The sequence below is a fragment of the Salvelinus fontinalis genome, chromosome 12, assembly GCF_029448725.1.
Source record: "Salvelinus fontinalis isolate EN_2023a chromosome 12, ASM2944872v1, whole genome shotgun sequence".
Taxonomy (NCBI): Eukaryota; Metazoa; Chordata; class Actinopteri; order Salmoniformes; family Salmonidae; genus Salvelinus; species Salvelinus fontinalis.
In genome coordinates this window covers 8,516,730-8,542,517 of record NC_074676.1, presented here as the reverse complement: position 1 = coordinate 8,542,517, position 25,788 = coordinate 8,516,730, and the positions used below count along the sequence as shown (strand labels likewise).

Sequence of the window (25,788 nt, the reverse complement as noted above, 5' to 3'; positions counted from 1 at the left end):
AGCATAGAGACCCCGAGGGATGACTACTCTGAGATGATGTCGCAGCAGCTGGAACCCCATCGCCAGAAACGTGGCGTCACTGAAAAATACTCTCGGCTGCAACTGTATGATAAAGCCGGTTAAAACAGTGTACAGTAATTTAATATTTTGTATTTGTGAGATTATTTTGATGTGATATGAAAGTCTAGGATCTTTATGTTTCTATAGCCGCATCGCAATTGAGAATCGATTCACGTTTAGATGGAGTATTTGGCTGTTTTGGTCCTTGGACCTTAAGGCTAACAGTAAACTCCATCTTGGGCTAGATTAAGGCTTGTCAACATGGTCATGAAAAGAGACAGTGTAAAAGACACAGTGCATAGGAACATTTACTGAAATAATGCCTATCAGCATTGCAAAGTAGGTTACTGCACCAAATACCTTTTAGATACTGACTCACTGTACATAATATTATGGAATGCTCAGTCTTTTCTGACTACTGCTCTTCTCCTGAAACTACGTATCCCATGATTCTTTTGAAACGCATGCGCACATGGGAACGGGAAGTCGATTGTTTGTTAGCAACAGTCGCTGAGGAGTGAAGTGTTTATGTGAAACGGTAACAAATGTGTAGGAAATTAATAGTTAATTGTAAACATTATGCATGCATGCTTTACTATTGGATAGACACTTTTAAACTGGACGATAGCTAACTTGTTAGCTTGCTTTTCCACTCTAAAACGTACGTTAGCTAGTTCATTGAGACTTGGCTTCAGACGAGCCGCTTGTTTTTGTACGTATGTAGCCAAACGAACCTAGTTAGCTTATTTGTGAGCTATTTTGACCTAGAAAGACACATTTAGCTAAGGTAGTAGAACAATAATAAGATGTACGCCTATTCTAGACATTGATAGCAACTAGTTAGTACTAGTTAGTTGCATGGTTTTCATCTGACCTTCCTAGCTAAAACAAGCCACAGGAGGCTGTGTCCTGTTACTTGTCTTTCATTGATAAATAGCTGTAATGTCTCAACCTTTTGTTTCCAGATTGAACCATGTCAACGTTTGCTGACGAGACTGCAGCAGATGTGCCCGTTAAAGACATCACCCTAAACCTCACTAAGGTTGGAGTGGGATTATCAGGTTATTAATGCCATTACTTGACTCTAGTTTACTTTACTCTACCCTATGGACCTTAACAATTGGGACTAAACTGGTGGTAACTTCCTGGTTCTGTTTGCAGAGATGCTGGTAGCCCAGAATGCCCGGGCGAGGCAGGCAATCTTGCGGGTGAGCAGGGAGGAGCTGGAGGACAGGTTCCTACGGCTCCATGAGGAAAACCTGCTCCTCAAACAACACACACACAAACAGGAGGACAAAATCAAGAGGTGGGAACTGCACCTGGATGTATGCACACACACACGCAACACACGCACACACATTTAGCCAAGGTTTCAACATCAATGCATACCCCTACAGTATCAAACCTTAGAGTTCAACAACTCTTCATGTGGATTTCTGACCCTTACCTCTGCTCCCATTCTATTGAACTTCCAACTTCTCTTGGCTTTTCGCAGGATGGCCACCAAGCTGGTGCGCTTGGTGAAGGACCGTCGGCGTGTGGAACAAGTGGCTGCAGGTGGGGTGCATCCAGGGGGCCGGGACGTGGAGCTGGAGGAGATGATGGAAGAGCTGCAGGAGAAGGTGGACCACTTTGGAAATAAGTGTATGCGTCCAAAATTGCACCCTTATTCCCTATATAGTGCACTAGTTTTTACAAGGGCTCTGGTCGAAAGTAGTGTAGGGAATAGGGTGCCATTTGGGACATTGCCAGTGTTTTCATGAATGCTTTTATGTGTCACCCTCTGGGATTTCAAATGCGCATCTTGTCGATGTACGTTTTCTTTATTTGCAACCCAAAATAGAGTGTAATTCAATTCTAGGTCCAGGAGCTGCAGATGCAGAATGAGGGCCTGAAGCAGCGCCTGTTGGCCGCCAAACAGCAGCTGCAGACGCAGAGCAAACGGCCCACCCCCTATGGCCATGTCCAATCACGAGTCAATACAGGCCTGCGGAAACTGAGGGACGACACGTTCAGCCTGGCTCAGCTACCCCCTGCTGCCCCCAGAGGTGACCTTTGACATTTTACTGCAGCTCTTTTATACTCTGACACTGAATCCCAAATGAACTCCCAGTCTTTACTCCCTAGGCCTAGATTGAATAGAAAAGCAATATGGCTTTACCCTCATTTTCAAATTTTGGAGGGAGTTTTCTGTTAGCCTTAACTTTTGTGTCTGTTTGTGTCTTCCAGGCCCTAGAAGTGTGGAGGTAGAGATGAGTGGCAGGGCCCCTCAGGGTCTGCTGCCCAGATACGGACACAGTTTGCTGGACGACGCCAGAGCTGAGATCCGCAACCTGTATGTACTGTTTTTATCAGCTAGCTAGACTGTGGGCGACTGTACTTTTTGCACCATATTAGCAACATCCCCTCCATGATTGCAATGCTCTCTCTCTTTTTCTCTTTCTCTCTCTATCATCCCTCTCGATCTATCTGTCTCTCTTTCACTCAGTCTTTTTCTGTCTCTCTCCATCTCTCTCTCCCCTTCCCTCTCGTTTGTATTTTTGAAATTCATTTTATTAATATATTTGATTATATCTATTTAAGTGATAATGCGCAAGAAGCCGGTGTTTAGAGGATATATTGGCACAGGTGTTGTTAGGGTCGAGACGAAGTCTAGGGCCGGCAAACCATAGCAATATATTCTAAAAACTGGCTTCGGGGGCATTTTCACTTTTACCAACATATTCAAATAATTATTGACATTTTCATAAAAAATGTTATTTTGATGAATTTATTAATACTATTTCATCCTTCCACAATATATAGTCCCCACACAAATCTAGGGTTGCTACCCAAGCCGGCTAGTCGTTCGTTCTATCAGTTCGGTTGCCAGACCCAGTCGTTCAGTCTATTTGTTCTGTATCTATAGATACAGTCGTTCGTTCTAAATGTTCCATTGCCATACTGGCTGGCAAAATTCTTATCCCTTGCTTGCTAGCTAGCCAACTATGGCTAACTTACAGTCACATCAAAAAGTGCAGCCCAAATAACAACAGTAGCTGCATTTGCATTTGTTTAAGCTGTTTTCTAGTGACATTTATTTGGACACATCCACAACAATGAGCTAATGAGGCATGATTTCATTTGGCATAGAAAATGTCAGGGCACTGTTGTTCAGAGGAGCTAGCCAACAACACAGCTAACACAATCACTTCAAACTGAAGGTGGAAAGACTGTAAACCAGCTGCACTTAATTTCGTTTGACTTTTTTTCAATTTACATTTCTATGTATATATTCATAAAAATTATGCCTGCTGATTCACGAGTTCAACTGGCTGAGAAACACCGCCTGGCTGTCTCGTCCCGACTCCTGACACGTTCATTACTATGGGACACATGGAGATCAAATTTGAATATTGAAACAATGTTGCAAATTACATGAGAGACAGACAGCAAGGTTTATACAAATCTCCACTGTTGAAAACTAAATGTTAGTCTCAAAGAAATGAGAGATAATGTCTAGATGCTTTTTATAGTGGAGATCAAGTTTATAAATTGCTTGGCTGGGCTAATGAGACAGTGGATTGCGCAGTCAGATGGAACAGAGTAAATAGGCATTTTAACATCATAGATTTATGATCATCATAGGTTCATCATAGGTTCATCATAGGTAACATCATAGGTTTTAACCGATCAGCATTCAGGAATAGACTCACCCGTTGTATAAATTATAATAGAGCCCCGCAGTGGTGTCATAAAACCTAGCAGTCAAACAGGACAATGGTCCCAATTGTTTTTCCAACATTTGATAAAAGTCACCTTGTCCTAGAGAGATGTGCATGGTTATCAGGGTAAGCCTACATGAAACACAGCCCTTATTTTAAGTGTTTCTAAAATCCCCTATGGGAAAAATGTATGGTGGAAAAACGATTGAAACCATTTCCCTGTTTGACCGCTAGGTTTTATGGGTATTTTGACCCATGCTGTGGTAATCTATACACTGCAGGAGGATCTCCTACAATTTTGCACTAATTTTCTTCATTTTAGGCTCTTACATCCTTCTGGACACTTTTTATATTCTGCTGTGTTTTGTATTATTTACCCATAATGCTCATTGAATTGACATTCCAAATGACCATTAAATAAAGCTCTGATTGTTTAGTTCTACCATGATTCATTGTGTTGGCCAAAAAAACGTAAGCAAAAAAAAAAAACATCCTGACAAAAATACTATTTTACTTTTCAAAATCCATACAGTCATGAATAATTCTTGCATCATCATGTATCCCATGATGATGTCACTCCGCCCCCCTCCAGCCCTATGAAAGGGACCCCCGGACCATCTAAAAGTAATTCATAGTCTTATCTATCAATCACAAAGCCCAGAAGAAGCAGATTAGCCACCCTGTCCGCAAGCAACACCAAACCAGGGTGTCCCGGCGTCACAGGAGAGGAGGCCGACAGACCCCTGGTAGTGTAGAAATGTTAAAGTCTGCTTAAATAAAAGAGGGCTTTCAACTACACTGAACAAAAATATAAAGGCAACATGTAAAGTGTTGGTCCCATGTTTATGTGCTGAAATAAAAGATTCCAGACATTTTTCATACGCACAAAAAGCTTATTTCTCTCATTTTGTGCACAAATTTGTTTACTTTCCTGTTACTGAGCATTTCTCCTTTGCCAAGATAATCCATCTACCTGACAGGTGTGGCATATCAATAAGATGATTAAACTGCATGAGCATTACACAGGTGCACCTGGTACTGGGGACAATAAAAGGCCACTCAATGTGCAGTTTTGTCACACAACACAATGCCACAGATGTCTCAAGTTTTGTGGGAGCATGCAATTGGCATGGTGACTGCAGGAATGTCCAGCAGAGCTGTTGTCAAAGAATTTAATGTTCAATTCTCTACCATAAGCCGCCTCTATTGTCGTTTTAAAGAATTTGTCAGTACGTCCAACAGGCCTCACAACCTCAGACCATGTGTAACCACGCCAGCTCAGGACCTCCACATCCGGATTTTTCACCTGCCGGATCGTCTGAGACCAGCCACCCAGACAGTTGATGAATCTGTGGGTTTGCACGACCAAAGAATTTCTGCACAAACTGCCAGAAACCATCTCAAGGAAGCTCATCTGCTTGCTCGTCGTCCTCACTAGGGTCTTAACCTGACTGCAGATCGATGCCGTAACTGACTTCAGTGGGCAAATGCTCACCTTCAATGGCCACTAGCACGCTTCAAAATTGTGCTCTTCACAGATGAATCCCGGTATCAACTGTACCGGGCAGATGGCGTTGTGTAGGCGAGCGGTTTGCAGATTTAAACATTGTGAACAGACTGCCCCATGGTGGAGGTGGGGTTATGGTATGGATAGGCATAAGCTACGGACAACAAACACTTGCATTTTATCGATGGCAATTTGAATGCACAGAGATACCGTGACGAGATCCTGAGGCCCTTTGGCGTGCCATTCATCCGCCGCAATCACCTCATGTTTCAGCATGATAATGCGCGGCCCCATGTGGCAAGGATCTGTACACAATTCCTGGAAGCTGAACATTTCCCAGTTCTTCCATGGCCTGCATACTCACCAGACATGTCACCCATTGAGCATGTTTGGAATGCTCTGGATCGACGTGTATGGCAGCGTGTTCCAGTTCCCGCCAATATCCAGCAACTACACACAGCCATTGAAAAGGAGTGGGACAGCATTCAAAAGGCCACAATCAACTGATCAACTCTATGCGAAGGAGATGTCACGCTGCGTGAGGTAAATGGTGGTCACACCAGATACTGACTGGTTTCCTGATGCACGCCGCTCCCTTTTTCTTAAGGTATCTGTGACCAACAGATGCATATCTGTATTCCCAGTCATGTGAAATCCATAGATTAGGGCCAAATTTATTTATTTAAATTGACTGATTTCCTTTTATGAACTGTAACTCAATAAAATCTTTGAAATTGTTGCATGTTGCGTTTTATATTTTTGTTCACTGTAAAACTGTTACGACACTGACTTGTTGTTATTATTAGATGGTTTATAAGAGTTTTAGGAAATAGAGTTAATAATAGCCCAATCTGTTAGGGAAATATACAATTAAAACATTGAATCATTGTATCTGTCCCTAACAAATAAATACATTAAAACAATGTACAGTACCAGTCAAAAGTTTGGACACACCTACTCATTCCAGGGTTTTTCTTTATTTTGACTGTTTTCTACATTGTAGAATAATAGGGAAGACATCAAAAATATGAAGTAACACATATGGAATCATGTTAGTTTGCATGATTCTTGCCATTCTCCTTCGACCTCTCATCAGCGAGCTGTTTTCGCCCACAGGACTGCCGCTGATTGGATGTTATATATATTTTTTGTCTTACCATTCTCGGTAAACCCTAGATAGACACAGTCCTGCGTGAAAAGCCCAGGAGGCAGGTAACTGCCAAAATAAAGGAAACACCAACGTAATGTCTTAATAGGGCGTTGGCCACCACGAGCCAGAACCGCGTCAATGCACCTTGGCATAGATTCTATAAGTGTCTGGAACTCTATTGGAGGAATGTGACACCATTTATCCAAGAGAGATATCATAATTTGGTATTTTGTTATTAGTGGTGGAAAACGCTGTCTCAGGCACAGCTCCAGCATCTCCCATAAGTGTTCAATTGGGTTGAGATCTGGTAACTTCGATGGGCATGGCATATGGTTTACATCGTTTTCATCAAACCATTCAGTGACTACTTGTGACCTGTGGATATGGTCATTGTCATCCTTTGGGTTTATAACCTTGGTAGCCAAAATAATGGCCTGCCCAGCAATTTTATACATAACCCTGAGCATGATGGGATGTTAATTGCTTAAACAACTCAGGAACCACACCTGTGTTGGAAACACCTGCTTTCAATATAGCTCGTCATACCTTATCCCTCATTTACTCAGATGGTTCCATTATTTTGGCAGCTACCTGTATATTTAATATTTTTTACTGTTATTATTGTCATTCTCACTTTGCTTGAGCAACAGTAGCTTTGTCATTCATTCTAATAAAACTAATCTGAATCTTTGTCAGTGAGAATGTGATTGAGAGTCAACGGTCTCACATAGAGGAGATGGACAGAGCTGCAGAGCTGCTGAGGGACCAGCTGAGGAGGAAGGAGAGAAAATTTGAGGAGTCGCTCCTTCACCTGCGAGAGCAGCAGACCACTGGGCAGAGGTAGCACACCGTGCAGAAGTAGCTACTCTGCATCCTAACAACACACTCCTCAATCAACTGCATTGAGCACATATGTTTCAACTTTTGATTGATTTTGTTTTTGGTGGAGATTCACATCCGCAATAAGTGGTAGTGTTCACGTACCTGTATATCTCCAGTTGTTTTTCAGTAACGGCGTACACACACACACACACACACACACACACACACTATATGGGGAATAGTGATCAAAACCATGCCTCTGTGTTGTGGTGTCTCCAGATCTACTATCAAGGACAACGTGGAGATGATCAGGTTGCAGAAGCAGCTTGTTGAGAAGGGCAACGCGTTCACTGTGCTCGAGGGACGATTCCTACAACTCCAAGAGGTAAAATACAACTGCAAGTTCCAGGAGACACTAGTTCATTAGCAATGCTCTAGCAATGTCCAGTGTGGATTATTTGGGAAATGCAGGTGGCATTAGTACTGCACCAGATCAAGGTTTTAAGAAAATATTTGAGCTGATAAAATATTCTGAATCCCATTTATTTCTTTCGTCTCCACCGCACATTCTAATCAATAGTCGACATGGAAACTTCAAATATCTTGTTCTTTCAATCACATACTATTCAAACCCAGTCACCATGGTAATGACCACCGTGTTGTGATTGCAGAGTCAGAGGACCCTGAAGGCCAGTCACGAAGCTGTGATGGCCAAGGTGGATGAGTTAATGGGCCAGCTGAAAGACGAGCGACTGAGGAGTCTGGGCCTGGAGAGCCAACTACAGGCCAACTCATTCTCAAAGAGAAGGACAGAGGAGGTAACCTTCCGATACATTTGGGGCTGGTTTCCCAGACCCAGATTGAGCCAAGTCCTCAACTAAAAAAAGCACCTTCAATGGAGATTCTCCATTGAGCATGCTTTATCGTCCTGGACTAAGCTTAATCTGTCTGGGGTAAATGGGCCTTATGGTTTAGTCATTTAGCAGGCTCTCTTATCGAGAGCAATTTGATAAGATTGAAACAATCTCATAACATTGTAGGGAAACCCTTGGCTAAACTCTTTGGCTAATAAACTATCCTCTTTTTAATGAAACACAGTTGCAGGAGCAAATCTTAGACCTGGAGAAGGAGAGGGTGTTGCTGAAGGAGAACTGTGATAAACTGGTGAACAGGTGAGGGATTGGACACCACGTTTGTACGTTGCTTTGCGTGTTGAAATCCTATATTGAAAAACTCTTCTCTGTACGATCATTTTTTGAGTATGACATATGGTTTTGTGTTCCCAGTGCTTTCGATGTAAGCCAGGATCAGAAATTTAGGACGCGGGAGCAGCAGCTGAAACTACAGATAGCCCAGCTAGAGTTGGCACTGAAGTCGGACCTGACAGACAAAAACGAGATTCTGGACAAGATCAAGGTTGAAAGAGGTAACTGTCGACCAGAACGTTTTGTGTCCATTCAGAAACATTTTACATTGAAATGTTTTAATTGTGTTACTCTTTTAGATATGAACGAAAAATTGAGCCGAGATAAGGAAGACATTCAGCTTCGGTTCCTGGAACAAAAGCAGCAGTTAGATGAAATAAGGGATCGAATAAAGTTTTACACCAAGGTACAGGAGCCGGTTCTCACTCCATATATAAGTGAATGTGTTTTTTAATGTGTGTACCTCGACCAACGTGGTTATAGATGTGTGTTCGTATTTTTTCTCTTCCAGGAGAGTGAGGTCGATGTGGCAGAGCTCAGTGAGGCACTGATGCTAATCAAGGTAATTGGTCATTTTACCTCAAATCAAATGTATTTAGAAAGCCCTTTTTACATCAGTAGATGTCACAAAGTACTTATACAGAAACACAGCCTAAAACCCCAAACAGCAAGCAATGCAGGTGTAGAAGCACGGTGGCTAGGAAAATCTCCCTAGAAAGGCAGAAACCTAGGAAGAAACCTAGAGGGGAACCAGGCTCTGAGGGGTGGCCAGTCCTCTTCTGGCTGTGCCGGGTGGCGATTAGAGTACATGGCCAGATCGGTCTCTTATCTCTACCTGAAATCATGCTCTAAGGCAGGGCTGCCCAACCCTCTTCCTGGAGATCTACTGTCCTGTAGGTTTTCAGTCCAACCCTAATTTAGCATATCTGATTCAGCTAGTTAAGGTCTTGTTGAGCAGCTAATTAGTAGAATCAGGTGTGTTAAATTAGGGTTGGACTGAAAACCCACACTGAAAACCCTAGGTCTCCAGGAAGAGGGTTGGGCAGCCCTACTGTAAGGTCCACTTTGACCATATGCAGCATCACCATATGTTAATACTCCCATCCACAAGGGGGCACCGTGCATTACAGTTTACACTGAAATGAACACCTTTCCCGTTTGTCACTAGTTACCACAGCTGTAAAGTAAAAATGGTCTATATTGTAAAAATGTATGAAAACAAAAAGTACCTCTTTTGGTTTTAATTTAAGGTTAGTCATAAGGTTAGCAGTGTGGTCAATGTTAGGGATCAGGTTAGGTTTATAATCATTGTAAATTATAGCAATAGGTGGGGTTTAGACAAAATTATGAATTTGTTGCTGTGGTAACTAGTGACAACCATTCTTCCCTCCCTCAGGTGCGTAAGTCCCAGAGGAGTGGTGAGCTGGGCTTCCTGGAGCAGGTGGAGGAGGAGGTGCATAGCGACACGGAGCACTCCATGAGGGAGCTGCAGGCCACGCACGCTGAGACCATCCATGAGCTGGAGAAGACCAGGAACATGCTCATAGTCCAGCACAAGATCAACAAGGACTACCAGGTACGTGGTTATACACAGCATGAATCACTTGGACTACACTTAGGAAAATAACTAGATATTCCATAACATTTGCACATTTGTCTTACATGACACATACTTTAGAAATGGTCTTAATTCGTAGTATTTCACTTGATAAGGTGACATACCTTTTTTTTTTAAAGTTACATCGTATTCTTGTGTCTCAGGCGGAAGTTGAAGCGGTGACACGTAAGATGGATGACTCCAAACTGCAGTACGAGCTAAAGTTGGAACGCCTTGCCCAGCTGCTGGACATGAGGGCTGCCAAGATCAAGAAACTAGAGGGTGTGTATTTATTCTGTCACGATTATTGTGTGTTGTGGTGATTTTATTGTTATGTCTAGTTTTGTGGTGTTTGGTCGTGTCTGGTTTTGTCTTTATTGTCATTTCAACTGATTTCCTTGCTGTACTGTACTCTCTCCGTTCACCCCGCAGCCCAACTGAAAGACATTGCCTATGGCACCAAATCACACGTTTTCAAACCAGAGGTTACCGACGACGACGTGGCCGACGAGTTCGACGAGACCGTACACCTAGAGCGTGGAGAGAACCTTCTGGAAATCCACATCGGCATGGCAACCCTCACCCCAGTCGCCCTGGAGACACTGAGCGACCGCGAGCCCTCCACCTTCTGCACTTATGCCTTCTACGATTTCGAGCTGCAGGCTACACCCGTCGTCAGGGGAGCCCGGCCGGCGTACGGCTTCACGTCGCAGTACGTGGTGAGGGTGGACGACCTATTCCTGCAGTACCTCCACACGGGTTCGGTGACGCTGGAGCTGCAGCTGGCCCGGGGCATGGATTTTACGACAGTGGCTGTGGGGCAGCTCAGGCTGTCGCAGCTCCTGGAGAACGACAGCAAAGCCCATGGGACCGTACAGCTGGTTGGTGAGTGGAGGGGTTTTAATATGGACTTCTTTCTACCAGGGTATGTAACTCAGATTCTCAGGTATCTACTGCATATCCAGTGCCTACAATAACTCTGCTTTCTCTTTTCTGCTCCCCAGGTGTGGCTGGCGAGGTGCAGTCGTTTGGCTCTGTGGAGTACTGGGTGAGGCTGCGGGTTCCCATGGAGCAGGCCATCCGGCTGTACAAGGAGAGAGTGAAAGCCCTGGGCTACCTCAGCTCTGCTTTCAATGCGGAACAGCAGGTAGCTAGTGGACAATGTAACCAAACTAATCTTTCTTGGACAGACTACGTAAAAAATGGTACCATACATGCACTATATGGTCAAAAGTATGTGGACATCCCTTCAAATGACAAGACTAGGCTATTTCAGCCACACCCGTTGCTGACAGGTGTATAAAATCGAGCACACCGCCATGCAATCTCCATAGACAAACATTGGCAGTAGAATTTCCTTACTGAAGAGCTCAGTGACTTTCAACGTGGCACCGTCATAGGATGACACCTTTCCAACAAGTCAGTTCGTCAAATTTCTACCCTGCTAGAGCAGCCCTGGTCAATTGAAAGTGCTGTTATTGTGAAGTGGAAATGTCTAGGCGCTATATCGACTCAGTCGCGAAGTGGTAGACCACACAAGCTCACAGAACAGGACCACCGAGGGCTGAAGTGCTTAAAAATCATCTGTACTCGGTTGCAACGCTCACTCCCAAGTTCCAAACTGCCTCTGGAAGTAACGTCAGCACAAGATCTGTTCATCGGTATAGCTTCATGAAATGGGTTTCCATGGTCGAGCAGCCGTACATAAGCCTAAGATCACCATGTGCGATGCCAAACGTCGGCTGGAGTGGTGTAAAGCTCACCGCCATTGGACTCTTGTGCAGTGGAAACGTGTTCTCTGGAGTGATGAATCACGCTTCACCATCTGACAGTCCTACGGACTAATCTAGGTTTGGCGGAAGCCAGGAAAATCCTACCTGTCCCAATGCATTGTGGCAACTGGAAAGTTTGGTGGAGAAGGAATAATGGTCTGGGGCTGTTTTTCATGGTTCGGGGCTAGGTCCCTTAGTTCCAGTGAAGGGAAATCTTTGCTACAGCATAGAATGACATTCTAGACAATCCTGTGCTTTCCTGTTTCAGCATGACAATGCCCCTGTGCACAAAGCAAGGTTCATACAGAAATGGTTTGTCAAGATTGATGTGGAAGACCTTGACTGGCCTGCACAGAGCCTTGACCTCAACCCCATCGAGCCAGGCCTAATCGCCCAACATCAGTGCCTGACCTCACTAATGCTCTTGTGAAAGAATGGAAGCCAGTCCCCGCAGCAATGTTCCAACATCTAGTGGAAAGCCTTTCTAGAAGAGTGGAGGCTGTTATAACAGGAAAAGGGGGACCAACTTAATATTAATGCCCATGATTTTAGAATAAGATGTTCGACGAGTAGGTGTCTACATACTTTTGGATGCATAGCATAACCAGCAGCAGTATTTCCGGTGCTTGAACCCAGAACTTAATCTGACCAAATTCTATGAGATTTTAGTTCCGGGTTAAACAAGATTCATAACCATACCACAACACAGAACTAGAAAAATGTAATGTCTACCCTATTTTGGTGGTTCAATGTTGGTGCTTCAATTTCACCAAACTTTTGTTAAAATACTTATTTCCTATTTGGCCCGTAAATCCTTACAAACCCCACTCTGTTTTTCTATAATCCCTCAGGTGTCAACCTCAACCCTAACCCCCCAATCAGTGTCAGCCGACGGAGGCATGAACCTGAATGAGCTCAACGTCACCGTCCGATGCTGCAGCAACCTGGCATCCCGCCATGCCCACCCACCCAGCCCCTACGTGGTCTACCAGTTCTATGACTTCCCTGACCACGACACCTGCATCGTGGGCGACTGCAGCGAGCCTCAGTTTGAGGACAACATGTCCTTCCCAGTGGCCATGGAGGCAGAGCTGGACAGCTACCTGAAGGCAGGGGCTCTGCTGCTCTACGTGTTCGATGACCACGATACCCAGAGTGAGATGTACCTGGGCAAGGCCAGGGTGCCCCTCCTGTCTCTGGCCCACGACAAGGCCATCACTGGTTAGTTTGGTAGTTAGTCAGGGTGGTTAGTTAGAGCAACTATACTGGTAATTATTGACTTTGAGTGTGTTTGTATGGATACTTTTATCTGTCTCTTCAAACTGCGTACATTACTTCCATGTTTTGCCTATTTTATCTATTTTGTTTGAGTGGGACCAGTTGGGCCACTCCAACCATCGACATGCCCTCTGTGTGTCCACATCTCAGGTACATTTGAGCTGACTGACCCGTCCGGCCTCCCCAGTGGCCATATTGATGTGACGCTGAAGTGGAAGTTCACCTACCTGCCCCCTCCTGGCTCTACCATGACAGTTGAGCAGGCCAAGTTTGTACCCAAAGAGAGACCAGTGAAGCTAGCAACACGAAAGGTAGAGGAGAAGAAGGTGGAAGTGGAGGAAAAGAGGGAAGAGGAGGAGGGGAAGAAAGAGGAGTTGAGGATGGTGGTGAAGGAAGAGAAAAGGGCCAAAGCTCTTCTTCCTCTTCCTACTACTTCCACTGCATCTGAGGTAAGTACAGGTACTATGAGGGTAATGTTAGCTTGGTCTGGGATGGTTTGATGGATTTTGAGGTGGCTTCCAGTACATAAATAGTATTTACTACAATGTACCTTTTGAAAGGCAATTTGATGGGAAAGGATTGCAGTATGTTTCAGTTACCTTTTGGTTCTTGATTTGTCATGAAATTGTGTTTGATTCTTGTCTCCCGAGATACCGTTACCAAAACCTAGACTACGGACCTTGGTGAAAGAAAAAACGGCAAGCAAAAAAGTCTCATTCGTGGATGTCACAGCACCCGAAAATCAAGAAGCTGAAAATATTTCATGTCCCTCTATTTTGCCTGGAACAGAGAAAAGGGAAGTCTCAAAGTTACCGCCCCTAACAAAGGTACTTTATGTCTCTGTCTCTGAGTTATATGTTATATTAAACACATATCTTTTCTGGGGTTTGGTGTAGAGGTCGACCGATTATGATTTTTCAACGCCGATACCGATTATTGGAGGCCCAAAAAAGCCGATACCGATTAATCGGTTGATTTAAAAATAAAAAAAAATTACACAAAATAAGGAAACAAATGTATTTGTAATAATGACAATTACAACAATACTGAATGAACACTTATTTGAACTTAATATAATACATCAATAAAATCAATTTAGCCTCAAAAATAAATAATTACATTTACATTACATTTAAGTCATTTAGCAGACGCTCTTATCCAGAGCGACTTACAAATTGGTGCATTCACCTTATGATATCCAGTGGAACAACCACTTTACAATATCCACTTTACACTTTACAATATCCACATATCCCTACCTGCCAAACCCTCCCTAACCCGGACCCGGACGACGCTAAGCCAATTGTGCGTCGCCCCACGGACCTCCCGGTCGCGGCCGGCTGCGACAGAGCCTGGGCGTGAACCCAGAGACTCTGGTGGCGCAGCTAGCACTGCGATGCAGTGCTCTAGACCACTGCGCCACCCGGGAGGCCAAATAATGAAACATTTTGGTTTAAATAATGCAAAAACAAAGTGTTGGAGAAGAAAGTAAAAGTGCAATATGTGCCATGTAAGAAAGCTAATGTTTAAGTTCCTTGCTCAGAACATGAGAGCATATGAAAGCTGGTGGTTCCTTTTAACATGAGTCTTCAATATTCCCAGGTAAGAAGTTTTAGGTTGTAGTTATTACAGGACTATTTCTCTCTATACTGTTTGTATTTCATATACCTTTGACTATTGGATGTTCTTATAGGCACTTTAGTATTGCCAGTGTAACAGTATAGCTTCCATTCCTCTCCTCGCCGCTACCTGGGCTCGAACCAGGAACACATCGACAACAGCCACCCTCGAAGCAGCGTTACGCATGCAGAGCAAGGGGAACAACTACTCCAAGTCTCAGAGCGAGTGACATTTGAAACGCTATTAGCGCGCACCCCGCTAACTGGCTAGCCATTTCACATCGGTTACACCAGCCTAATCTCGGGAGTTGATAGGCTTGAAGTCATAAACAGCGCAATAGCTGCTGGCAAACGCATGAAAGTGCTGTTTGAATGAGTTTACAAGCCTGCTGCTGCCCACCACCGCTCAGTCAGACTGCTCTATCAAATCATAGACTTAATTATAACATAATAACACACAGAAATACGAGCCTTAGGTCATTAATATGGTCAAATCCAGAAAATATCATCTCAAAAACAAAACATTTATTCTTTCAGTGAAATACGGAACCGTTCCGTATTTTATCTAACGGGTGGCATCCATAAGTCTAAATATTCCTGTTACATTGCACAACCTTCAATGTTATGTCATAATTGCGTAAAATTCTGGCAAATTAGTTCGCAATGAGCCAGGCGGCCCAAACTGTTGCATATACCCTGACTCTGCGTGCAATGAACGCAAGAGAAGTGACACAATTTTACCTGGTTAATATTGCTTGCTAACCTGGATTTCTTTTAGCTAAATATGCAGGTTTAAAAATATATACTTCTGTGTATTGATTTTAAGAAAGGCATTGATGTTTATGGTTAGGTACACGTTGGAGCAACGACAGTCCTTTTTCGCGAATGCGCACTGCATCGATTATATGCAACGCAGGACACGCTAGATAAACTAGTAATATCATCAACCATGTGTAGTTTTAACTAGTGATTATTATTGATTGATTGTTTTTTATAAGATAAGTTTAATGCTAGCTAGCAACTTACCTTGGCTTCTTACTGCATTCGCGTAACAGGCGGGCTCCTCGTGAGGCAGGTGGTTAGAGCATTGGACTAGTTAACCGTAAGGTTGCAAGATTGAATCCCTGAGCTGACAAGGTAAAAATATGTCGTTCTACCCCTGAACAAGGCAGTTAACCCACCGTTCCTAGGCCGTCATTGAAAATAAGAATGTGTTCTTAACTGACTTGCCTAGTTAAATAAAGGTATAAATAAAATCTGCAAAATCGGCATCCAAAATTACCGATTTCCGATTATGAAAACTTGAAATCGGCCCTAATTAATCGGCCATTCCGATTAATCGGTCGACCTCTAGTTTGGTGACTATGGGGTTATTTTGCTTCATGTTATAGTTGTAATTTTAGCTTGTGTGTGTGTATATACAGTTGAAGTCGTAAGTTTACATACACCTTAGCCAAATACATTTAAACTCAGTTTTTCACAGCTCCTGACATTTAATCCTAGTAAAAATGACCTGTTTTAGGTCAGTTAGGATTACCACTTTATTTTAAGAATGTGAAATGTCAGAGTAATAGTAGAGAGAATTATTTATTTCAGCTTTTATTTCTTTCATCACATTCCCAGTGGGTCAGAAGTTTACATACACTCAATTAGTATTTGGTAGCATTGCCTTTAAATTGTTTAACCTGGGTCAAATGTTTCGGGTAGCATTCCACAAGCTTCCCACAATAGGTTGGGTGAATTTTGTCCCATTCCTCCTGACAGAGCTGGTGTAACTGAGTCAGGTTTGTAGGCCTCCTTGCTCGCACACGCTTTTTCAGTTCTGCCCACAAATATTCTATAGGATTGAGGTCAGGGCTTTGTGATGGCCACTCCAATACCTTGACTTTGTTGTCCTTAAGCCATTTTGCCACAACTTTGGAAGTATGCTTGGGGTCATTGTCCATTTGGAAGACCCATTTGCGACCAAGCTTTAACTTCCTGACTGATGTCTTGAGATGTTGCTTCAATATATCCACATAATTTTCCTACCTCATGATACCATTTATTTTGTGAAGTGCACCAGTCCCTCCTGCAGCAAAGCACCCCCACAACATGATGCTGCCACCCCCGTGCTTCAAGGTTGGGATGGTGTTCTTCTGCTTGCAAGCATCTCCCTTTTTCCTCCAAACATAACGATGGTCGTTAAGCCAAACAGTTCTATTTTTGATTCATCAGACCAGAGGACATTTCTCCAAAAAGTACATTCTTTGTCCCCATGTGCAGTTGCAAACCGTAGTCTGGCTTTTTCTGGTGGTTGTGGAGCAGCGGCTTCTTCCTTGCTGAGCGGCCTTTCAGGTTATGTCGATATAGGACTTGTTTTACTGTGGATATAGATACTTTTGTACCTGTTTCCTCCAGCATCTTCACAAGGTCCTTTGCTGTTGTTCTGGGATTGATTTGCACTTTTCACACAAGTACGTTCATCTCTAGGAGACAGAACGCGTCTCCCCCTTCCACGGTTGCATGGTCCCATGGTGTTTATACTTGAGTACTATTGTTTGTACAGATGAACGTAGTACCTTCAGGCGTTTGGAAATTGCTCCCAAGGATGAACCAGACTTGTGGAGGTCTTCAATTTTTTTTATGAGGTCTTGGCTGTTTTTATTTGATTTTCCCATGATGTCAAGCAAAGAGGCACTGAGTTTGAATGTAGGCCTTGAAATACATCCACAGGTACACCTCCAATTGACTCAGTCTAATTGACATAATTTATCAGAAGCTTCTAAAGCCATGACCTAATTTTCTGGAATTTTCCAAGCTGTTTAAAGGCACAGTCAATTTAGTGTATGTAACCTTCTGACCCACTGGAATTGTGATACAGTGAATTATAAGTGAAGTAATCTGTCTGTAAACAATTGTTGGAAAAATTACTTGTGTCATGCGCAAAGTAGATGTCCTAACCAAATTGCCAAAACTGTAGTTTGTTAACAATACATTTGTGGAGTAGTTGAAAAACGAGTTTTAATGACTCCAACCTAAGGGTATGTAAACTTCCGACTTCAGCTGTTCACTGGACCTGTAATGAGGCAATTCAATGTGATGATTTAAGCTTTATTTAGAGTTACTATCTACTGTGAGATTATGCAAGGGATACATGCATAGAACGGTGATGTGCTCCACAGGTGGTCACAGGGTCAGAGGTAGCACCAGAGCCTCCTCAGAGCACCACAGAGGAAGAGGATGATGAGGAAGAGTCTCACTTCTCTGAGGGACAAGTGATCGTAGCCAGCTCTCAGTCTACCTCAGACGAATCAGACATTTCCGAGGAGATTCTCGAACAGATGGAAGGTAAGCACCTCACTGACATCAACAACCTGTTTCCTTGGTCCAATGATAATGCTAATAATTTGTATCAAGGTCCTATCGGAATTGGGAAGGATATGTTTGTTTTCCCTGCTCTCCCTGTCTTGTGTTTTGGAGTGCAGCTGCTACACTCTGTTAAGATTTGTTTAGATTTGCAACCAATTTTTCTACTTCTTGCATCAATCTGAATCATTTTCCAGCAAGGCCTAATTTACAAACAAAACCCAAACCTGTACTGTAACTCTCTTAAGTATGACTTTAGTGTACAGTACCTACTTTTTAGTCTGAGTTAGGATAGGGTTAGGGCTGCAGGTCAGCCCTGGCTCTTCAGCCTTAATAGCCAAATGTACATTTACATTTTAGTCATTTAGCAGATGCTCTTATCCAGTGCATGCATTTTTGTCCTGGTCCCCCGTGGGAATCAAACCTGCAACCCTGCCGTTGCAAGCGCCGTGCTCTACCAACTGAGCCCCACGGGACCAAATCCCCTATGGATCCGTAGGAAACAAATACTTACTATTGTATTCTCTTTCAAGTGCAAACAGTCCATGTTATTGTTTGTTGACATGTTTCTTCACCAGAAACCCATAAATATTTGAGTTCTGCTGCCAATAGTCTTCAGGCTGGGGATAGCTGAGCCCATCAATGTTAATGCTGACCTTGAGTAGTACGGGAGAGACCCCCCCCTTCAATGTTCAGCAGTGGTACATATCACTCAGCCTGCATCAATGAAACTTGCTGTCAACACGTCAATGCCAATAAGAATAGGTGATGTCATGTCAACTGTTATCATTCTCCCCAGTTTCTTTCAAAACACGCATGCAGTGTACACACGCACACGCTCACAGCAACACTTATGAATCCTCTCCTACTCTATTGCTCAGTATAACCCCCCCCCTTGCTTCCTTCTGCAACACATCAAGCCTGAAATGCTCTTCTTGGTTATGACTGAATCTTTTTTTCTCCTTCTCTCCCCCTCTCTTTATCCCTCTCTCCCCCCTCCCCCAGACTTGGAGGAGGCCCCTGTGGCAGAGGACGAGGAACAGAGTGAATCTATCCTCTCAGACAGTGATGACTGCATTGTTCCTGGCCAGTCCTCCATGGGACGGAAGGTGGGTGAACCAGGGATAGAGGATAGAACCCAGCCTGTTTGCCTTGTACTCTCAGAGTCCATAGAGGATAGGAGTACAGTACAGTTGGATAGAAAGTACTGCATCAAGGTTATTGGGCTTGTTGTGTTTATATCATGGGAATTTAACAGCAGCATCCAAGTAAAAGTTTTACCCAACAAGTCTAGTTTGCTTTAAGTTATTTGTATTGCTTATGTTGCCAACCCCCATTGTTTGGACAAACCACTAGTGCTGTAAGTATATTTACTGTGCCAAGGTTTTCTATTGATCATCTTTAACCAGTTTGTCAGATGGAATTATTGATTCTTTATTGAAAGCACAAAACACAAGCATTCATTCATCATTAATGGTGTGGATTTGAACTGTACAGATATGATATCCAGTTCAATATTAGCTGCATTATTATTGTTGATGGATAGAAAAAAAGATTGTTCTGCAAGTGAGTTACTTACATATTCCCCTCACATCTGCTAAGGATGTTATTTTAAAGTAAATGTACAATTGACTTAGCTATTTTAGATGACTCATTATTTTAGTAGTTTGTTTCAGTACAATTATGTCTGACCCTTCCAAACATAGGAGGTATAAGAAATTATCTCCAGTAATTGACTATCTGGAATTCTTCAGTCATTACTGCCCTGGTAGGTTAAGATTCTACTGTGTGTTCCTATAGACCCCTCAGCCTAGTAAATGGGATCCACAGCATGAATATTAGCCAATAGACTTTCCAAAATCCCACCGTGGGTAAAGCCTGAATGATGATCCACCCTTGTTTATTCCAGTGGCGTTATGTCACCGAGTCTTATTACGTGACAGTGTCCTGTTTGTCTCTGCAGCCTTCTGAGCGCGTGCGTGTGGAGATCGTGTCTCTGAGCCTGAGGCCTGAGTCGCGGGCAGCAGCAGACGGTAGTGTGGTCAGGTTGTTTGTAGAGTACTCCCTGTTGGACATGCCCTCTGAAGAGACGCCACTGTCCCTGCCCAAACCCTCACCGGGTAAGACCAACCACTACAACTATAGCAATGGTAAGGGATACCAGAGAGCGCCTACACACACTAATACACTCACAAATGCTGAACACACACACACACACACACCACAGGAGGTTGGTGGCACCTTAATTGGGGAGGACGGATTTGTGGTAATGAGTGGAGCGGAATGGGTGGATTGGTATTAAAAACCATGTGTTTGATGCTGTTCCAGACATTATTATGAATCACTGTCAGGAGAAACAGTGCATGGCTTACTGGAAACCATGTGTTTGATGCCGTTCCATTAGCTCCGTTCCAGACATTATTATGAGTCGTCCTCCCCTCAGCAGCCTCCACTGACACACACACACACACACATATACTCTCTCAAACACACACACACACACATATACATACATACATACATACATACATACATACATACATACATACATACATACATACATACATACATACATACATACATACATACATACATACATACATACATACATACACAAACAAATACTCATACAATGTACACTGTCAGTCTTACTGAGCCCTTACCAGTGTAGGATTTCAGCTACAGATTAGCTTGATGTCATGTCAACTGTTATCATTCTCCCCAGTTTCTTTCAAAACACGCATGCAGTGTACACACGCACACGCTCACAGCAACACTTATGAATCCTCTCCTACTCTATTGCTCAGTATAACCCCCCCCTTGCTTCCTTCTGCAACACATCAAGCTAAAGAGAAACTGACAGGCTTGATGGAGCAACTCTGAAATGTTTCCTCCATTGAGTCTGTATGTGTGTGTACTTGGAGTGTCAGATGTGATTCAGTAAGCCATGCCTTGTTTCTCCTGACAGTGATTCATGTGGACATGGAGAACAACAAGTCCAGACGGGAGATTCTAAGGGGGGTACTAGAGGGACGCAACCCCCAAATGGAAAGGTAAGAAAAAGGTTGTTAAAACTTCTTATGGCTGGGGGCAGTATTGAGTAGCTTGGATGAATAAGGTGCCCAGAGTAAACTGCCTGCTACTCAGGCCCAGAAGCTAAGATATGCATATTATTAGAATATTTGGATAGAAAACACTCTGAAGTTTCTAAAACTGTTTGAATGATGTCTGTGAGTATAACAGAACTCATATGGCAGGCAAAAACCTGAGAAGAAATCCAACCAGAAAGTGGGAAATCTGAGGTTTGTAGGTTTGCCTATCCAATATACAGTGTCTATGGGGTCATATTGCACTTCCTAATGCTTCCACTAGATGTCAACAGTCTTTAGAACCTTGTTTGATGCTTCTACTGTGAAGGATGAGGGAATAAGAGATGATTGAGTCAGGTGTCTGGCAGAGTGCCACGAGCTCACTCAGGCACGCCCCTGTGAGAGTTAGCTGCGTTCCATCGCATTTCTACAAACAAAGGAATTCTCCGGTTGAAACCTTATTGAAGATTTATGTTAAAAAAAGATTGATTCTATACATCGTTTGATATGTTTCTACGAACTGTAATGGATTTTTTTGACTTTGTCTGACCTGCACATCATCAATTTGGATTTTGGAACTAAACGCGCGAACAAAAAGGAGGTATTTGGAAATAAATTATGGACGTTATCGAACAAAACAAACATTTATTGTGGAACTGGGATTCCTGGGAGTGCAATCTGATGAAGATCATCAAAGATAAGTGAATATTTATAATGCTATTTCTGACTTCTGTTGACTCCACAACATGGCGGGTATCTGTATGGCTTGTTTTGGTCTCTGAGCGCTGTACTCAGATTATTTCATGGTGTGCTTTTTCCATAAAGCTTTTTTGAAATCTGACACAGCGGTTGCATTAAGGAGAAGTTTATCTAAAGTTCCATGTGTAATACTTGTATCTTTTATCAATGTTTATTATGAGTATTTCTGTAAATTGATGTGGCTCTCTGCAAAATCACCAGATGTTTGAGGCAAAACATTACTGAACATAACGCGCCAATGTAAACTAAGATATAAATATGAACTTTATCGAACAAAACATACATGTATTGTGTAACATGAAGTCCTATGAGTGTCATCTGATGAAGATCATCAAAGGTTAGTGATTCATTTTAACTCTTCCTGCTTTTTGTGACTCCTCTCTTTGGCTGGACAAATGGCTGTGTTTTTCTGTGACTAGGTACTGACCTAACATAATCAGATGGTGTGCTTTCGTCGTAAAGCCTTTTTGAAATCGGACACTGTGGTGGGATTAACTACAAGTTTATCTTTAAAATGGTGTAAAATACTTGTATGTTTGAGGAATTTTAATTATGAGATTTCTGTTTGAATTTGGCGCCCTGCACTTTCACTGGCTGTTGTCAAGTCGATCCCGTTAACGGGATCTCAGCCATAGGAAGTTTTTAAGAGTGTGTGTGTGTTTGTACATGCATGCGCATGAATGCTGGTAGTAAGAAAGGAGGCGTAGCTGAGATTTCCCTTTAACATTACGCAACATTACTGTCAGCTAGGAAATAGCCTAAATGATTAGACCAGAGAGTGATGAGTTATGTGCTTCTCTATGGTGTCGCTGGTCATGGAAGGCAAGAAGATGAGGCAGAGGACAGGACTGTTCTAGACTGAACGGTTCTAGAAATTACAGTCTGTAGATCTAGAAATGTACACACCGTTCTAGAGATTACATATGAACCTTGCCTGACCACTAACCTGCTGTGATTGGTCCTGTCTGACCTCTGGTGTGTTGTGATTGGCCAGGATCAGGTTCACGGTGGTGAGCGAGCCACCGGAGGAGGAGGAGCAGGAGAAAGAGTGTGAAGATGTAGGCGTGGCCTTCTTCAGGATCCCTGATATCCTGGAGCAACAGCAAGACATGATTGAGACCAGCCTGAACAGTGAGTATTGTGTATGTATATTGTGTAGAAAACTGTGTCTTTATGTCAACTTCTGCAACAGGAAGTAAAACATTTGTGTGTTTTCTCACCACCGACCCTCTCTTTTTATGTGTGCATCTCTCTCTCTGTCACTCTCTCTTTCGCTCCTTCTATTTTACTTTTACTTCCTCTCCCTCTCCACCTTTGTCTCTCTTTCTGAGTGTGTAGTTGTGGATGTGCAGGACAGCAGTGTAGTGGTGGGCAGTCTGTGTGTGTCTGTAGAGGGACTGGAGGCACTACAGTCTATCATGGAGGACGCAGACCATGACTACACGCCCCTCTCCTCACTGGAACAAAAGGCAGAGGGTTAACTCTCAACGGACATTTTAATAGTGTGAACGACTTGGGTGTTTAGCCTTGCACGCCACAAGACTGCGTTAGCTCACTGAGTTAAAGCCTAGGCATTAGCTAGCACAAGTCTTCTGGTCTCAGACAAGGTTACTCATCACATAAAAATGGTTCACCAAATCACAGCTGTAACACTAGAAATCAGTGGAGGCTGGTGGGCGGCGCTATAGGAGGACGGGCTCATTATAATGGATGGGATGGAACGGAGTCAAACTTGTGGTTCCCATATATTTGATTTCATTCAATTCCAGCATCTACAGTGAGCCTGTCCTCCTATAGCTCCTCCCACCAGCCAACTGCTAGAAATACATTTTACTGCTGTTTACACAAGCATTCATCACTTCACTTATTTATTCCGGGAGCTACAAGAAGTAAAACTTGGAATGTGTAATGGCTAATATGGTCTATGGACACACTTTTCTATGTTCTGATACTGTTATGTATGCAAATTAGTCATTTGCAAATGATACTGTATTTAGGTAATGTATTTTATTTATATATTTTTATAGTTGAAAGGGATTATTTTATGAGGCAGTATGGCACTCCATGTCAATGGTGTGAAATTGTGTTAGTAAAAAAACTGTGTATTTATACTGCCTTGTGACATTGGCTCTGGTTATAATTGGATAATTAGCACATTAGCACGAACCAGGAGTAATGTACGGACTGTGAAATTGTGTACCTCAAAAATATATTTTATATCTGCAATGAGGGTGTTCAGTAGAGTTATAGAATGTCCAAAGCATTGAGAAATATCTTATTTTTACCTGTGTTAGAATAATAAAGAGTTTAGTTTCTACATTTCCTTATTTTCTTGTATTGATTCCTGTCCTTCATTTGTTTAGTTTTAATGATTGCCAGAACAACCTCTATTTGTAAACATCCTTTTGGCATGTAAAGTATTTGGCAGGATTTAATATTGCAGGGTTCACTGGCTCTGATAACATTTGCTCAATTTCCTGTGACATATTAAATATCTGCCCCAGAGGTCAAGGCAATTGAGTGTCCACTAATTTGTGTGTTAATGAAGCCCTTTGAAAAGAGGATCATAGTCCTATAAGCAAAATCCTAACCTTCTGCTCAATGCTTGTAGTTGTAAGTGAATTAAGTGTTGATTACACCATAGAAGAATGGTATCCAAAACCAGAAAAAGTATTTTGTGGTTATGAAAGGGATGTTGACTTACACTACAGTACCATCTAGTGCTGATTTGATGCATCTCATCTGAGACTATTTTAAAAAGTAATAATATGCATCCACTGTGTAGAAAATGCAATCAATGATTGTCCTTTCCCATGCCACTGATTGCATATGTATCTAATCTTAGGGGCAGTGCTGTGTGCACTGGCATGTTTTTCAACAAGGAGTTGCCAAAGAAATAAGATGCTATTTTTAAACAATTTAGGTTCAATTCTGTGCAACAAAAGAAACATATCGCTACAAGAGGATTCATTGTGTTTGTTTAGAAATCCCATAATCATTAATAATACGGCAGGCAGCCTAGTGGTTAGAGTGTTGGACTAGTAACTGAAAGGCTGCAAGATCGAATCCCCGAGCTGACAACAACAAAATCTGTGGTTTTGAACGAGGCAGTTATCCCACTGTTCCTAGGCCGTCATTGAAAATAAGAATTTGTTCTCAACTGACTTGCCTAGTTAAATAAAGGTAAAATAAAAAATACAAGTTGAATAGCCTTTTTGTTTTTAATTTTAGTTCAAGTAGTGCCATATTGTTTAAATTCATTTAAGTTAGGTTTTGAATTAGACCATTTGCATTTGTTAATATGAAATGTACCTAATACCTCCGACCTGACGATCACTGACGTCATCACGATTCGACCTTGTTCTTTTCCGAGTTCACAGTTGTCATGAAAGCACCATAAATCCAGAGAATGCCAGACTTATGACAAAGTTTGGTGACAAAATGTGTCCACGAAGGTCTGCCGCGCCACCTTCCTGTTCAAGTGAGCACAACACAACAAGGTGAGTCCAAAAATGCATTGTATGAAGCTGCATAAATTATGTAATATGTCAGGGAGATACAGTTGAAGTAGGAAGTTTACATACACTTAGGTTGGAGTCATTAAAACTCGTTTTCCAACAAATCCACAAATGTATTGTTAACAAACTATAGTTTTGGCAAGTCGGTTAGGACATATACTTTGTGCATGACACAAGTAATTTTTCCAACAATTGTTTACAGACAGACTATTTCACTTATAATTCAATGTATCACAATTCCAGTGGGTCAGAAGTTTACATACACTAAGTTGACTGTGCCTTTAAACAGCTTGGAAAATTCCAGAAAATAATGTCAGAAATTATGTCAGAAGCTTCTGATAGGCTAATTGATATAATTTG

General features: G+C 42.6%; 1 protein-coding gene across 2 annotated transcripts; it reads left to right on the top strand.

The window, feature by feature from the left end:
- The first annotated feature begins 525 nt into the window (after nucleotides 1-525).
- Nucleotides 526-24,237, top strand: LOC129866734 (protein fantom-like). Of its 2 annotated transcripts, none has more exons than XM_055939569.1 (26): nucleotides 526-598; nucleotides 1,026-1,121; nucleotides 1,222-1,366; nucleotides 1,556-1,682; nucleotides 1,922-2,108; nucleotides 2,290-2,395; nucleotides 7,118-7,261; nucleotides 7,523-7,628; nucleotides 7,915-8,061; nucleotides 8,342-8,415; nucleotides 8,530-8,669; nucleotides 8,748-8,854; nucleotides 8,960-9,010; nucleotides 9,845-10,024; nucleotides 10,210-10,327; nucleotides 10,478-10,930; nucleotides 11,050-11,192; nucleotides 12,669-13,038; nucleotides 13,246-13,544; nucleotides 13,746-13,922; nucleotides 17,879-18,044; nucleotides 19,068-19,171; nucleotides 20,026-20,212; nucleotides 21,031-21,115; nucleotides 22,905-23,041; nucleotides 23,249-24,237. In XM_055939569.1, exons 2-26 carry the CDS (start codon nucleotides 1,034-1,036, stop codon nucleotides 23,389-23,391), a joined length of 3,984 nt encoding a protein of 1,327 aa, XP_055795544.1. In that variant the 5' UTR covers nucleotides 526-598; nucleotides 1,026-1,033; the 3' UTR covers nucleotides 23,392-24,237. The 2 variants fall into 2 exon arrangements, with proteins under 2 accessions (XP_055795544.1, XP_055795545.1); XM_055939570.1 differs by having other exon boundaries at nucleotides 23,242-24,237.
- The last annotated feature ends 1,551 nt before the right edge of the window (nucleotides 24,238-25,788 follow it).